Source organism: Meleagris gallopavo, chromosome 17, assembly GCF_000146605.3.
Source record: "Meleagris gallopavo isolate NT-WF06-2002-E0010 breed Aviagen turkey brand Nicholas breeding stock chromosome 17, Turkey_5.1, whole genome shotgun sequence".
NCBI classification, from domain to species: Eukaryota; Metazoa; Chordata; class Aves; order Galliformes; family Phasianidae; genus Meleagris; species Meleagris gallopavo.
The window spans coordinates 6,370,948-6,385,539 of NC_015027.2; the positions used below are offsets into that span (position 1 = coordinate 6,370,948).

Here is a 14,592-nt window from a genome sequence, read left to right on the forward strand (position 1 = left end):
TAAGTTTGAGAGAGAAAGAGGATTCTTGGGATTCACAGTGTCAAAGATCATCTAAGTAGATCAAAGTGAAACTCTTTGAGACTCCCTCTAAATAATTGTTAAATAATTGATAATAGCTTAAGCATGCCATTTCTTCCTTAAAATTTGTCTTCTGTTCCCTCAAAAAACAGTAATACCTCTTTGAACAGAAGTAAAGCAAGACAGCAGGGGAGAAAGGATTAAAAGGTGTAGTGGAGCTCTGACCTTGATACGTTCATCCAGAAATTCTTTTCAACTCATAACAGTTTAGAACAATACGAGGATAAGTACTGATATTATTCCAGGGATGACAAAATGCCTTCAGCTCTAAATTAAACACTGGTGTACCTTTAGAAACAAAAACACCAAAAACCCACTGTGCTCATCAGTGGTTAGGGATTCTTAACAAACTTCCTTGCTGCCTTCCCATCATGTTTATTCAACGTCTGCAAGAGACCTGAAGTGCCAATTTAAATCCCATTTTCCCTTTCAAATTATCTGAGACTTTAGTAGGCTTTTGTACCAATCACTGACCCCAAACCATTGTTCTCTCTCTGGGTGATACGGATTTACTTGCAAAATTCAACAAGTGGGATTACAGTAACTGTTACCTTAGCATTTGCGTTGGGTGCTGTTCTGTGCTACAGAACAGGACTTGATTGCTTAGGAATTTTGAATCTAAGTTGATCCAAATGCAGCCAGGCTCCTTATGGTAGAGGATATAACCATTATTGCTTTGCAGGTGATGAGATCATGTTGCCGTGTGAGTTTTGTGAGGAGCTCTACCCTGCTGAAGATCTGATTCTTCATCAGGTTTAGTACTTCTTTGTATTGTATCTAGGAGCTTGCAGTTAAGACTTGTTTGTTACTGTGACTGAACAAAGGTGCAGTGTTTGCTCAGTGATACAGTTAAAGTCTAGTAATTTTATCTTTGCTCAGCATTAATTTTAAACCCCCTGTGTGCTAAATGAGATAGCTAACTTTTCTGTGTCGCTTGCTTAACAGACAGGTTGTAACCCAGCAAGTGCCTTTGCCTCCTTCAGTAAAAGAAGTTCTCTGGATCCACAAAAATATGACGATCTGCATAATAGTGGTTTCAACAGCTGTAGGTCTGATTATTCATCCTGGTATCCAGCTGTCCAGGAAGAAGGAAACATTATCATTCCCTGTGAATTTTGTGGCATCCAACTAGAAGAGGAGATACTTTTTCATCATCAGGTAATAAATGGAGCTCAATCTGTGCTGTCATGTCCGGTTCAAGAAGTTTGCCAAGTTCTGTGTCCTTTTGGAGTGGAATATTTTGGGAACCCCTGTAACTGTCCCCTCTATCAGACCTTCCTAAATAAAGCCTATTGGTAACAGCCAAGCTGTTGTGGTATGCTGGGGCTCCTAGTGGGGGGAAAAAAGAACAATTGCTTTGAAAGGTCTCGTGAAAACTAAAGAAAGGGCCATGAGATTACACAATATGAATGTTTGATTTGCATGTGGAAGTTACACTGAAACCAGGCTGTATGAATCACAGCTGAGCTGGGAGTGGAGCACAAAGCTGTAACCTGTGTAGGTAAGGAAAGAGGTAAGCAACTGTTGTCAGAGTGATACTGGGAACTTGATCAGACCTACAGTGACAGTACTTCCAGGCTGCTTGCCGCATGCTTGGGACTTGCTCTGAGTCATCTCTAGGTGTGAGGCAGAACACTGAGGATCAGTGCTTGTTGGTTGGCTGGCAGCAATACCCGAGGTGCAGGGTGGCTGTATTTGGCAGCTCTGGCTGGTTATGGCAGTTCCATTTTTTCCTTAGGGCCTGTGATAGCAAGTAACTGTTCCTAAGTTGTGTGTGTAAGAGAAAGTGTGGGTGTCAGCAAGCCAGTATCTGCCTCTTCTTTAATTAAAAAAAAAAAGGCAACCCTAATAACCTTAATCTTGTTGAAGGGCAATGTGCTGCAATGTTTTTACAAGAATAAATTTGAATGACCTGCCATTTAAATACTCAAATAATGGTTTGCTTTAGGATCAATGTGACTTGCGCCCAGCCACAGCCAACCCAGCAGACAACTTTCCATCACAGCAGCCACCATCTCCTCGAGACAACAGAGAGAGAAGAGAATCACCAGAGCTGGCTCGGAGGCGAATCAGGCATCAAGGTGTGGGCAAAACAGACTTGAATGTGTTGCTTTTCTTCTCACTTGCAGGAACATTGTTTTGTTCCAAGCTGAATAGATGTTCTTAGACTTTTCTGTCTCCAAAATGTAAGCATTCTACCTTCTACCACTGTTCTAGTTCTGTGCAAGAAAGATTAAATGTCTGAAACACAGTATCCTGAGAAATCTCTTTTCTGAAGTCCTATACTGCTTGAATGGAAGTTAGGTGTAGTTCTGCTACCTGAATGGATGTTGCATGTACTTTCCTATTAAGTTCCCCCTTGTTTTTTTCCCTCAGGAGATGTTTTTCCTCAGTGCATAGAAGACTTCAGGCAGCAGAGGCTCAATTGTCCTGCTGGAGGAAACAGGGCACTGAGTAATGCAGCAAATGCCAGGAATGCACCACTGACCTCTTCTGGTACCATGAGAACTGGTGATGCCCTGAACTCGAGAGGGAAGCCGAGGAAGGTGGCTGGTAATGAAGGAAGGCTGAAGAACAGAGGTGCAGGTGAACCTGCTGGTGGGGCAACACCACGTATGAGACCTGCTCAGAACCTTCATTCAGAAACCTTCTCATCCAGCTTGTCCAGAACTGCTCCAGTTCAACCAAGGTAATACCTTGCTTGCAGAGGTGCTGTCTTTAGTTTCAAGCAGCTGCTCTAGGCCTGCCCTAAACAGTGAGGGAACTGTGGTGCTGCAAAGGCAGAAATCATAGTGCCTTCATGACTCAACACTTACTTTCTTTGCTGCTTAATCTACCTTGAATTATCACTAGGTTGAATCACACGTGATTTTTTTATTTTAAATCCACTGTACACGTGTGTTACTGAAATGCCTAGGGGCAATTGAATAGAGGGGTTGGTTCTTCTGCTACAAAAATAACTGCCTTAAGATTCAGAAGAATGGAGGGCTTCTTCCTAGAGCTTCTAAATTTCCCGTGTGGAGGGACTGCTTATTCAGCAGTGAGAGAGCTGAAGTCAGTAGACTTGCTTCATCTGAAAGAATCCCTGCTTTTCTTCTACAGCATCAGAAGTGAAGGAGGAAGGAATCCAGGGATGTCAGATGTGGCAGTTGGTTTCAGGAACAGGAAGGTGAAGGTAAGGCAGCCAGAACCTGACAGGGGGGCTGGTGCTTTGCTCTATGTCCTGCACTGCTTCAGAGTACAACAGATAGCTCTTCAGTCTTTCAGTGTACAAATGTTACAAAGCATTTAGGTGCTCCTGACTTGTTTGCTGCTTGGTTGGCTCATTCTGCTGAATGGGACTGCTGAGGAAGAGCAAATGTTTCCTAGCAGTTAGCCCTCAAGTCGGTGCCTAGGTGAGATGGATACATTTGCCTCATTTTGTGATGACTGTGCTGGGATGATGAGCTACTTGCAGTCCTTCCTGCTTCAGCAAGGCTTTTATCAATAGTTTTTTAGCTAATACCTTTTGAAAGCAACTTTTTTTTTTTTTATCCCCCCTCCCTTTTAGGCAAAGCCCCAGAGCCCTGAGTCTGGCTATCCAGAGGAAGAGTGATCCACCACATACGAAAAACTTATCTAGCACTCTACGCACTGCACTATGCACTATAGTACTTATTTATCTGAATGCAAGTAATTGCTATATTGCCATGTCACTGAAAACTTTATATGAATTTAAATTTTTATGGGCAGTGATCATTTTATATATGTATTTTTTAATCTGTGAGTGTATACTACAGGTTTCTACTTCTGTGATCAACACTAGCAACTTCCTAAGATCTGTATTTGCTAATATGCTTCTACTTAGGGAACCACATCATCCCTGTTTCCATACTAGCTTTTTGCAGCATCCGCTGAAGAGAATTTCTTTTGTCATACTCATCTCTAGGCATGTTTCCTGCTTGCTCAGTGCTAGTTATTCTGAAGGCAGCAATGCTATGAAGAAAAGCAAAGCAAGTTCTCAGCCAGGACTCGGTGAGGGACAAGGGGGAAGCAGAACCCTCTGTGCAATGCTCTGTGCTGGCATATGGGGGAACCCAGTGCTGTGAGAAGGGCTGGTCTGTGGGCACACTGAATCGAGCTGTTTGGAGTAGTGAGCAGCTGAAAAGAGGGGGACAAGGTGCTACTGCTACCTTGCAGCTTCCTGTTGTACCTTAGCAGCTCTGGGTGGACCCTGCAGCACAGAAAGGCAGCTGCACATTCCAGTTTGTTACCTGGAGGGCTGAGGGCATAGGGGATCATGACTTCTTTAGTGGATGAGCTCTAATCCCAGGATTGTGTGGTAAAATGCTTTTTAATGCTGTATTAGTCAATGCTTTTTAAAACTCCTTGTAATAAATTTATCTAATGTTATCCTGAAACATTGTGCACTGAAAATCTTAATTTAAGTGGTATTACACCCTCACAGAGCACTTGCAAACCCTTCTGCAGTAACTTTTATCACCACAGGCTCAACAATGCCAATTCATCAATGTATGTTCTATGAGTATTACCTGCAGGGCTTTGTCAATTTGCTTTATGAGAGCTGTTAGCATCCCTTCTGTTTGGCACAGCATAAGGGAATTGGTGATGCACAGACTGCAGTAGGCAGGCCTTAGATAACAGCTTTAGACTGATGCCCACAGTCACTGTGCACAGCAGTTGGTATTAGCAGCAATAATTAGCTTTGCTGTTGTAGGGTATGGCAGCAGGAGCATGCAAGAGAGAGGACGAGAGGTGGCTGAAGTGGTCTCAGTTCTAAAACAAAGACGTGTTGTGAACGCTTCCACCACATGTAAGCATTTGCTTATACAGGAGAAGAAAGGTATTAAAAACAGGTGGTCACCAACCTTGCACTACCATTTCTGGGAAAAATTGCTAAGATAAAGGAAGCTAAGCTGGCTCTTCTGTTGTGTGACAAAGGTTGGAGGGCGCCTTAGTTCAAACAGCATGAAAAAAACCCACAGAGCTGACACCATGATTTACAGCACTATTTCTCATGCTTGAGAAATAATGCAAACTATCTCAACTAAGAGAAGTATTAGCAATCATTTTACTTTACCTTTTGTACAAAATGTACTTTCATTTACTGGTGAAAGTAAATACAAATTACAGTGGATTAACCTATAAAAGTGGACTTTAAAGCAGAAAGCCTACAACTTCATTTCTAGTAGTTCTAATCCTCTTCATCAAGGCAGCATCATCATTGGAGATTACTTTAATTTCCAGCCCCAAATAAGGACACAATACATCTAGAGGGATGTTAAGAATCTCCTTTATGCAAGTGTACACTGTATGGCCAAGAGCACTTAACAGGTTAATGCTGTGTACGGTACCAAGATGGACACACACCAAGCTAGAACTAATACCCAGCTTCAGAGTTTTTCCATTGTTTAGTATAACTTTACATTCTGAGTATATATAAAAAAATCACAAACCAATCTTTGTTTTGACAAACAAGCCTATTACAGACAATCTCAAGTTCATTTAAAGCACAAGAAAGTAATGATGATTAGAAAAGCTTTAATTAAAAGGCCATTTGTGCTACAGTCAAACCACCGCAGCACTTCCCTCCTCATAACTTAAAAACAAACAACTTGTCCTCTTGAAGGGATTACACCATTCTTCAGAAAAAAAACAAAGTCAGTGAAGGTTATTTATTCATGTGACAATTTTCCTGTATAAGAAGCTTCATTTACACAGCAAGGTGTAAACAGCATTGACTAAGTTTGTTATTTGTATTCATAAATAATTAATTGTAATAAATATGTATCAAGTAACTTTACAGCAGACTTTTCAGGGCCAAGATGCAGATATGTTCCTTTCAAATGTGCTCTTTGGAAGGAAAAACAGACAATAGCAGCAGTTATCTTACAGCTGTAATCAGAGCCTTGGAAACCATTGGCATACTGAGTTCTCAAACACCTGCACGTGAGGTATTTGCAAGTCCACTTGAAGTACTGAGGGCCTGAAATGGGAGATTTAAAACCAACACAGAAATTGCAATTCAGTCATCAGAAAGAAACCCCAAACATCTCATTGTCAGCAACAACAGTTCTGTCATGAAAGTCAGATGATGCTCTTCACAATTCCTTGTGGCACCTGTCTGAGAATGCACATCTGAAATGGGAACAAAATGGCTCCAGCCACTTGTTCTGCTCAGTTTTCCCCTTGATCACTGTAAGCTCAGTGTGTTTGCCTTTATTCTGACTAACTTCTCAGCTACATGTATGCTTCTACCAGGAAATGGACAAGATTCAGGAGTAAATATTCTTACATGTACCTGTTCCTTTGAAAAGGGACATACGCCATAGAAGGGAACACAGCTTTCCTAACCACAGGAGTTGGAGACTCTGTATGCCAACAACTATCTCTACAACTGTTGCACACACATTTTTCCATTCGCTCACAGAAGAACAAGAATGTACACATTTGTTTAGGCTTTCTCTCTCTTACTCGCACATGATCTTCCAAGTACCACACACTCATCATTCCCAATATTCACAGTAATATACAATAAATACAGCTTTTTCAATTCCCATTACCACTGACAAGCCAAATTAGTGTATGCTGTCTTCTAAAGAGACAAATAATACCCACCTTGAAGCACAGTTACACACACCATCATAGACCTTTCACGTGGTTGATGTGCACTAAGCACATCGGAAGAAAAATAAATAACTTGTAGCTCAGTACTGGCACTTAACTTACATATAGCACCGAGCCGAGTAGCACAGCAGTAATTTCAATATTTCTCTTCAGTTCTTCAGCACGCAGGTAATTCTCACTTGGGTCTGGCTCAAAGTGATTAACAAAGCAGTGCCTCAATTTTAAATGCACCCATTACAGTGCAACACTGTTTTTACATGAGCAAAGATGTGCAGGCTGATGGGCTGTTTTGAAACCACTGCAGAATGTACCTTGTGACACACCAAAGCTTTTTCTCTCTCTCCATAGCCTACCAAGATCTGTGAACATACAATAGCTCTACCTTCCAAACAAGCAACTTTGTGCCTTGCCCCTCACCTTACACTCCCTTTTCAAGTGCCACATTTCTAGGATAACTTGCTCTCAGAGACAATCATTTTTGAATACAAATGAGTTAAGAGTTTCACTCAGTGCTCGCCAGGCCACCCTGCAGTACTGTGCCCAGTTCTGGTCTCCCCAAGTCACAACAGACGAGGACTGGAAAGGGTGCAAAGTTGGTCCACAAAGACCATCAGAGGGCTGAAGATCTGCCTTAGAGAAGAGCTCAAAGGAGTCAGGTCTTTTCACCCCAGAGGAGACATTCAGGCAGGACCTCACCACTATTCCAGTACTGAGAGGGTGGCTGTAGAGAGGTGGAGGCTCTCTCCTCAGGAGGAGCCACATGGAGAGGGCTAGGACAACAGGTACAAGCTGCACTAGGAGAGGTTTCATCTTGATATAAGAGAAGAATATTTTACAGTGAGAACAATCACTCACTGGTACAACTTCGCTCCAAAGGCACGGCAGCATCTTCAGCAGTGGATGGCCAGGGCACCACAGGACATCTCAGCCAGGCTCCCTGCCCCCACAGCAGGGCAGGAGGTCCCTCCAACCTGGGTTGCTCCAAGTCCGACTGTGATTCTGATTATTCTGAAAGCTTGTTTGGAAAGAGGATAGAGTCACAGATTATAAGCTCACATCTTAAGCCATACAGAGAGAAGCCATTTTGTTTCTGCTAATATTTTAATTACAATGAAGAAATTATTTGTTACTAAGCAAAGGAAACGTTCAAGAACATCTAGGGCAAGAACGCCACTGAGTTATGTTCCTTTCCATGGTTCTTTCACTTGTAAACTTTCCTAATCAGAAGAGTCAAGCTGAAACCCCACGTGAATTGTGGCAGCTACCTGTGTGCTTGCTTGAAGTTAAAAAGTTACAAGAAAACGGTGGAAATGTAAACATGCATTTTGGCAGCGTGTTTTCTGCACTAAAACCCAAGAAGTGCCAGAAGCCCTGCGTGTCCTGCAGCTGGGAGAGAGGCAGCGCTGTGCCCAGCTCTGGCTGGCAACCAGCAGCAATCCGCTCCCACGCCAGATTCCTTCCACTCTGTATTCAGAAATGGTTCACAGGAGAGAGATCTGCGAGCCTTTACCTCGGAATTCTCTCAGCCTCAGAACATCCTCACTTAGTGTGTTCGCGTGGGTAATATCATTCTGAATTAGAAAATTAGAAATGTACATGTTTAAAGGTTTTCAAAATTAAATTATACACAAACTGGTCTTTACTAAACTATCCTACAAATATTCCACAAACAAGGAAGCAAAATAACCAGTCCACCACAAAATCTACAAATACAAAATGTAAGTCTTCCAGTAATTATTGTAACGGGAACAAAAGTTCACAAAATAAATTAACCTCCAGCCATCACACAGTGTTACAGGAGGTGTCTTTATGCGAATGGAAGGGTTTCCAACATTAGCAGTCATGAAACAATCCAGAGCCACCTCGAGGCATCCCCCGTCCTGCTCAGCCACTGAGAGGATCCTCCCGGTAGTGGATGGCGTATCGCAGCTTCTCCAGCATGATGTCCAGTGATGAGTACTGAGGAAGTTTGATCATGAACATGCACGTTTCCACACGGATGTACCGAGAGTCCGGAGAACCTGAGGGGAAAGAAGTGCCAGGAGTCTGAATGCACCTGCTGCTTTTTGCCTTGTTCCTCAAAAGCATCCCTCCCTATGCTTGATACTAACAAATATCAAAAGAACAAAATTCTCCTTAACGGATCCTCTGGAAGCTTAAGGAGTGCTGTACCTCTGCACAGCTCTGAGGCTGATTTCTGACAGTTCCATCACTTTAAAAGCATACAAGACAAATACCTGCCTTCTAGAGACTGAAGATGTGCGAAGCAGTTCAAATTTTCATTATAACTTTTGCAGAATTACATGTTTTAAAAACAGCCACAATTATACGCCTCTTGCAGCAATTATTTGCACTTTAGATCATTCTTTAATTAAAAAAGGAGGAACTGAGAACTATGATCATGATGTAAGCAGAACCGACGTTGCTGTAAGAGACAGCAGACAAACCCACCTGCAGCTCCATCGGGGGGAGCTATTTTCATGGGGTAAGGCGGGACATGGGCAGTATCGGGACCCCCGTCCTTGCAAGGACACGTGAAGGGGATTCGCTCCTGGTTGCAGGCGAACTTTATGAACTTGCAGAGCTCCTCCTGAGTGAACATCTCCAGCGCGCTCCAGAAAAACTCAATGTGCTGATCAGTTTCCATCAGTCCCACCTGGTACATGGTGTGTGCCTAGCGGAGACAAAGCACGATGTCCATTGCTGCTTTCTTCTCCCTCAATAAACCTTCCCCACCTACACTAAGACAACAAAAAGTGATGCTGTCTACACCTCCCACCCCAGGGTTTTCAGCCTTTTCAAAATGATTACAAAATCCAACCACGGCAGACCATTAATATAAGCGAATTCTTATCTTTTCAACCCATCAGCTTTTTTAACAGGCTTATCCTAGTCTGGTGGTGTACATCGCTCCTGTTTCACAAGCAGAACTGGTGCAGTTCACTGCTGTTGCTGTGTGAGGAGAATAGCAAACACTGCTAATACTCTTGTTTGAGACTGTCACACTGCACGTGAATTTTAGATGTACAGAGAGTTTTTCACACCTTGAGAAACTCCAGGTTGATGTATGGAAGCCCACATGTCCTCAGCTCCATCTCAAGAGGAGTCAGTGTGGTCAGGAGCTGCAGGGGAATGATGGACCCAAGCCCAGCACGCACTGCAGTCATGCACTCCGGAGTCTGCAGCTCACGCATTCTCAAGTTCCTGATTGCAGCAGCATACACATCCTTGTTCTCCCATCTGAAAAGGCAGATTCAAGAGAAAAGTGCTTAAGAAACCCTGTTGTTCAACCCTCAAACTGTACATACATACAGGAGGCTTTAAGGACATTGTTTTTGAATAATTGAGTCTCATCATTAATCTATTTGTGTTCTGACACTTCCCAAGTTATGTCTCTTCCTCTCTTGTGCTCATGTCACCCACTTCTCACAAGCCTTATATCTGGGTGTTCACTTAAGCCAGCAAGCAGTTCATAAGCACTGCTCCTCAGCCATTTATTTCTTATAGCACAAAAAGCAATGAACAGTGCTAGAGATTCCAAGTTTCTTTCGACCAATGTAAAGCGTTCCCAGACTGTTCCAGCCTTCAGCTGCTTACAAAAGCTTCCTGGGAGAGCTTGGCTTTTGGAATATTATTCCCGAGATACTTCTTCCACATGTAACCCACAACAGCCTGCCAAGAAAGCTGGTACTCACCCCACTGGGACATGCCTGCCCCTGGGACAAAGCTCCACCTCTTCCCCTGTCATGGTCAGGTAGGTGAATTTACAGCATGGCTTATTAGGACAGTCAGGGCTCTCTGTTGCTAGATGCTGAGAAGCAATTTCTGCACACAGAGCTTCCAGTTCAGTTTCATCATTTATCTGTCACAAAGCACAGATACAGTACCCAATGACCAACATGTCATAGTATCTTGTCCTTGCAACTCACTTCATCTTAAGTTTTGTACACCACAAAGCACGCTGATATATTGGCTGGAGACACCACGGACACCAGCAGGCAGAAATTGCTTTGGTTCATAATCATTTAGTTTGGCACCGCGGAGTTTCAGCCAGCACTTTACAAACTCTTACACTGTGCCTGGCAGCACATGAGATCCAGCAGCTCTTCCAGTCATCAGGATGTAACATCCTGCACCTATAAGCTGAGACACTTCATGATCCTGCCCAACTGACAAACACCTACTAGCAACCAAGTCAACCCCTACCAGACAGAAAACGTCTCTGTTATCAGAGAAATGTACTTACGGAGGAAATTATGGGGAAAAAAAAAAAGAGTAGTAAGAAAAAAAATGCTTACATTTTCAAACTTTTTAATGTAGTTGTAGGTGAGGATATCAGCTTCCTGGAGATCAATATCGGGATCCAGCGGCTCTCCTACCAGGGTCTTCCAGAATGAGGGCAGGAGGTCGAGTGGCAGGGGAACATCTGCTCGAATTGCAATACCCAGAAGCTGCCCAAAGAAATGGAAGAGCTGCTCCTCTGCGTAGGTTATGGGGCTAGGTGTCAAAATGTACTTCCCCTTCAGAGAAACAGAACAGAGCAAACAAACCAGTATTCAGCAACAGATTTGTACAGAGTGGGTCCACAAATTAACACCATTCTGAGAACATTCTGAGAACACCTATTTGAACAAGATGAGTATTAATGAAGTGGCAACAAAAAGTTTTGCTCAAGCATGGCATAGAGGCTATATATTGTGCAGTGACATTGTATCACATTCCTGTATCTTAATGATCAAAAGCAGCAACATGAAAGTTGGTTTCCTTTTACGAGCTTGGTTAATCAGCATTCACACAACCTTTCGATATCTGTTAGCAGTTTGACAGTGAGTCTTCTAGCTGTGGGAAGCGTCTGAAGTACAGCCTGGATACATAAAGCCAATTGTATTTTGTACTGCTAACCAAATTTGTTCTACTCCTGTTCAAATGCATGCAACTTCATTTCTTGCGTGGATATATCCCACCTTATTCTTGTTAACTGCAGAGCTTGGACACAACAGGAGAAGGGAGAGTGAGGAGCTCTGCAGCTCCTTACAAACTTGCCAGAGGAAGTGACGGAAAGATCCACCTGCAGGAGGGAGGGACAAAACAAACAAACAAAAAACAAAACACAAAAGGCCTTGTTATTATTGCCATTTAATCCAGAATTTGAATTTTCTGCTCTGCTTGGAATCATGTTTTGAGCCTTAAGTTATATGCTTAACCTCCCCAGCTGCACAGACACATGTCTAACAGTGGTGGTAGATGCCAGCCCTGGGACTCATGCTCACATCCACAATTTAATAGCGTACTCATAAGCAAAGATATTCACTGAATTGCCTCCTGCTGAATTCCTAACTGCTGCTCTGTCTTCCAGCACTCTGCACAAGACTAGCATAAACGCTGCACACACCAGTTGGTCTGCAAATAGAATTCCTAACATGATTAGAAGATGACCAACAGGGCGTTATGCTGCATGCAGTGCATCTCCACACCTATCAGCAGTGAGGCAGCAGACCAGGAATCATTAAAGACACCGAGCTGTGGAAACGACATCTCTTTAGAGATACTGTCAATAACAACAAAGGACCTTAACAAGAAAAGCAGGCCTCAGGCAGCCCTTTGTTCACTAATAGGTGCACACTCCCAAGAATCTTCCTTTACAGTCTGACAGATGACACCAGCTGGCAATATGAAAAGTGCATTTTGGGCATTTCTTCTCTAATGCCATATCCCCCATGAATCTCCAAAAAGGACCTATTAAAATCAGTACACGGGGCCTGAATTAACCCAGATAGCAGTGACCAGTTTTCTTCTGACAACTGGGTCGTATCTGCCTCGATATCCTATGAATTATTCAACACGTGCAAAGCAAGATTTTTGTAACTCTTGAATAATTTAAGCCTATTCCTGGACTACACACAACTCACATAGCATCCAAGGGAGCTAACACCCCAAAAAGAAGTCAGCATGCAAACAGGTCCATGTAAAGGAGAATTTACAAAAAGAAACCCCACTGATTAAAATACCATAAACAGAAGGGAAAGCAAGATAATCTTACTTAATACCATAAGATTAATATCTAACACTTTTTGATGAAGAATAGTACCACTATGCCTCAAGGAGTTTGTCTCCCTTCCAACTAGGTGAAGCAGAGCAGTAAAATGTCTATTCCTTTTTAGATTCATTCCTTTAACTAGTCACATGAAAATTGTTAAGATGATGACAAGAAATGCTGTTCATCTCCTTGCAAAAAGTCAGTAGGATGCAGTTTTAATACCATTTACTGCAAAATCAAGGACAGATTTTAAAGCAGCAAAACCTCCTGCAGTTTCCTACCACAATCACCACCCGTTCAGCTCACGACAAGTTGAAGTTCATAGATATAAACTCAGACTGTGCTGATAGATAATAGCTAAACATCAACCAACCTGAAGAAAATGTTCTTATGCAATGGTCTTCCCACATTTCAAACATTTCTTATCTCTAGTCAGCAAAATTGTATGCCCAGATGCTTCCTGCTCTGTTATCTAAAAGATGTCTGGCTTGCTTAACTCCTCCCCCTCCATAAGCATGAAAACAAACATGACAAGCAAATGCTACTCTTTAAAGTTAACACAAGCCACAACCTGGTAGAAACTCTGATTCCACCTGGAGTAAGTTCTTACAACTGCACCCGACGTGACCCACACTGCTAACCCCATTCCCTACTTACTTGTCCCATGGACCTCCTCCCCTGTGAAGCGGATGTTGAACGCATACGTAGGATCCCCACCACTGGCGAGTTTGACACAGAGCTGTGAGGATGGCACACAGGCTAGCTGCCTTGCTGCCTGGCAGAAGTAGGAATTTTCTGAAGAGCGGATCTCCCCTATTTAAAAACAAAGAGAAGAAAAACATAATCCCCATATGCAGAGTATTTTGCATTAATAAGCATCTGAGCTTCAGTAAGACGGGTCTGATGCCTTACAATGGATTACAATGAATTTTGAAGAGGATAAACATTTCCCTTACCTCCAACTATTTCCAAGGGATCCAAGGTGATTTCTGGGGCTGCGTGATCAGCAGTTCTTTGGACAGTGGCATTCAGCACTCTATTCATTACAGTTATTTTTGTGTCATAGAAGATTAAACCTAAATAAAGAAACACAAGTTTTGGTGCAGTTAATCTGCCCTTCTTATTTCCTGAAAATTTTTGATGGACAGTGGTCAAGCAATAATTGCATCTTTCGGTAGATGAGAGATGGATGGCTAATCCACATCTTCAATTATTCAGTATTTGCTGCTGATTCGTGCTAGAAGAAGAGCACTGGATTAGGATGTGGCTGACCACAATTCAAACATTGTTTAAGTAGATCCTAGCAACTCCACCAGTAACCATGTAAATCAGGAACACTTTACCAAATTAGTTTCAGAAACCAGATGTTTTTAATGCTAGAGGAAAGACAATCCCCTTCAGGGAACACTTATGCTCTCTGAGAAGCTGACCTTTGGCCTCCTGCAGCAGGGCAGCAATGCTGTTACTGTACATCTCAGTCTGCCGCAGCTCCACCAGCGGTAAGAAGAACGTCTCCAGCGTCGTATTGAGAGACTGAAGCAGCGCAAACCGCAGGCGGAGACTTTCAACAGGAACATCTGAGGAAGAAAAGTTCAGCCAGAGTTGAGGATACTCTCTACCTGCTGTGAAGTCCATCCTCCCAGTAGAGCCAGTCCAGGAGCCACAGGAGCTCTTATTTATACAGACTCTCAAGACCCTTGCACACCACCATGAGAGCAGATAACGGTAGCACAGCAGTGAACCATGACAACCCTTCCTGGATGCTTTATCTCTGGTAATTGAGTCCCCTTGTCTTTCACCATTAGTGAACTTGCACTCATCTGGAGACATTCTCAAAAGGAACTCAGTAC

At 42.9% G+C, this 14,592-nt stretch overlaps 2 protein-coding genes across 3 annotated transcripts in view; one reads left to right on the top strand and one right to left on the bottom strand.

Annotated features, from left to right (window-relative positions):
* The window catches only part of TRAFD1 (TRAF-type zinc finger domain containing 1), an 11,053-nt gene extending 6,575 nt beyond the window's left edge, over nt 1-4,478 (top strand). For both annotated transcript variants that reach the window (XM_019621054.2, XM_019621053.2), the window contains exons 6-11: nt 761-831; nt 1,024-1,236; nt 2,027-2,159; nt 2,455-2,767; nt 3,181-3,253; nt 3,629-4,478. In XM_019621054.2, the coding sequence (XP_019476599.1) occupies nt 761-831; nt 1,024-1,236; nt 2,027-2,159; nt 2,455-2,767; nt 3,181-3,253; nt 3,629-3,673 (848 nt within the window). In that variant the 3' untranslated portion in view covers nt 3,674-4,478. The remainder of the gene's footprint in view (nt 1-760; nt 832-1,023; nt 1,237-2,026; nt 2,160-2,454; nt 2,768-3,180; nt 3,254-3,628) is intronic.
* Nucleotides 4,479-5,357: 879 nt separating this feature from the next.
* Nucleotides 5,358-14,592, bottom strand: part of HECTD4 (HECT domain E3 ubiquitin protein ligase 4) — a 66,709-nt gene continuing 57,474 nt past the window's right edge. Inside the window, exons 68-76 of the mRNA XM_010720190.3 lie at nt 14,173-14,319; nt 13,699-13,818; nt 13,400-13,555; nt 11,670-11,773; nt 11,004-11,225; nt 10,401-10,567; nt 9,750-9,945; nt 9,157-9,379; nt 5,358-8,726 (exon numbers count right to left, since the gene is read on the bottom strand). Of these exons, the coding sequence (XP_010718492.1) occupies nt 8,590-8,726; nt 9,157-9,379; nt 9,750-9,945; nt 10,401-10,567; nt 11,004-11,225; nt 11,670-11,773; nt 13,400-13,555; nt 13,699-13,818; nt 14,173-14,319 (1,472 nt within the window). The 3' untranslated portion in view covers nt 5,358-8,589. The remainder of the gene's footprint in view (nt 8,727-9,156; nt 9,380-9,749; nt 9,946-10,400; nt 10,568-11,003; nt 11,226-11,669; nt 11,774-13,399; nt 13,556-13,698; nt 13,819-14,172; nt 14,320-14,592) is intronic.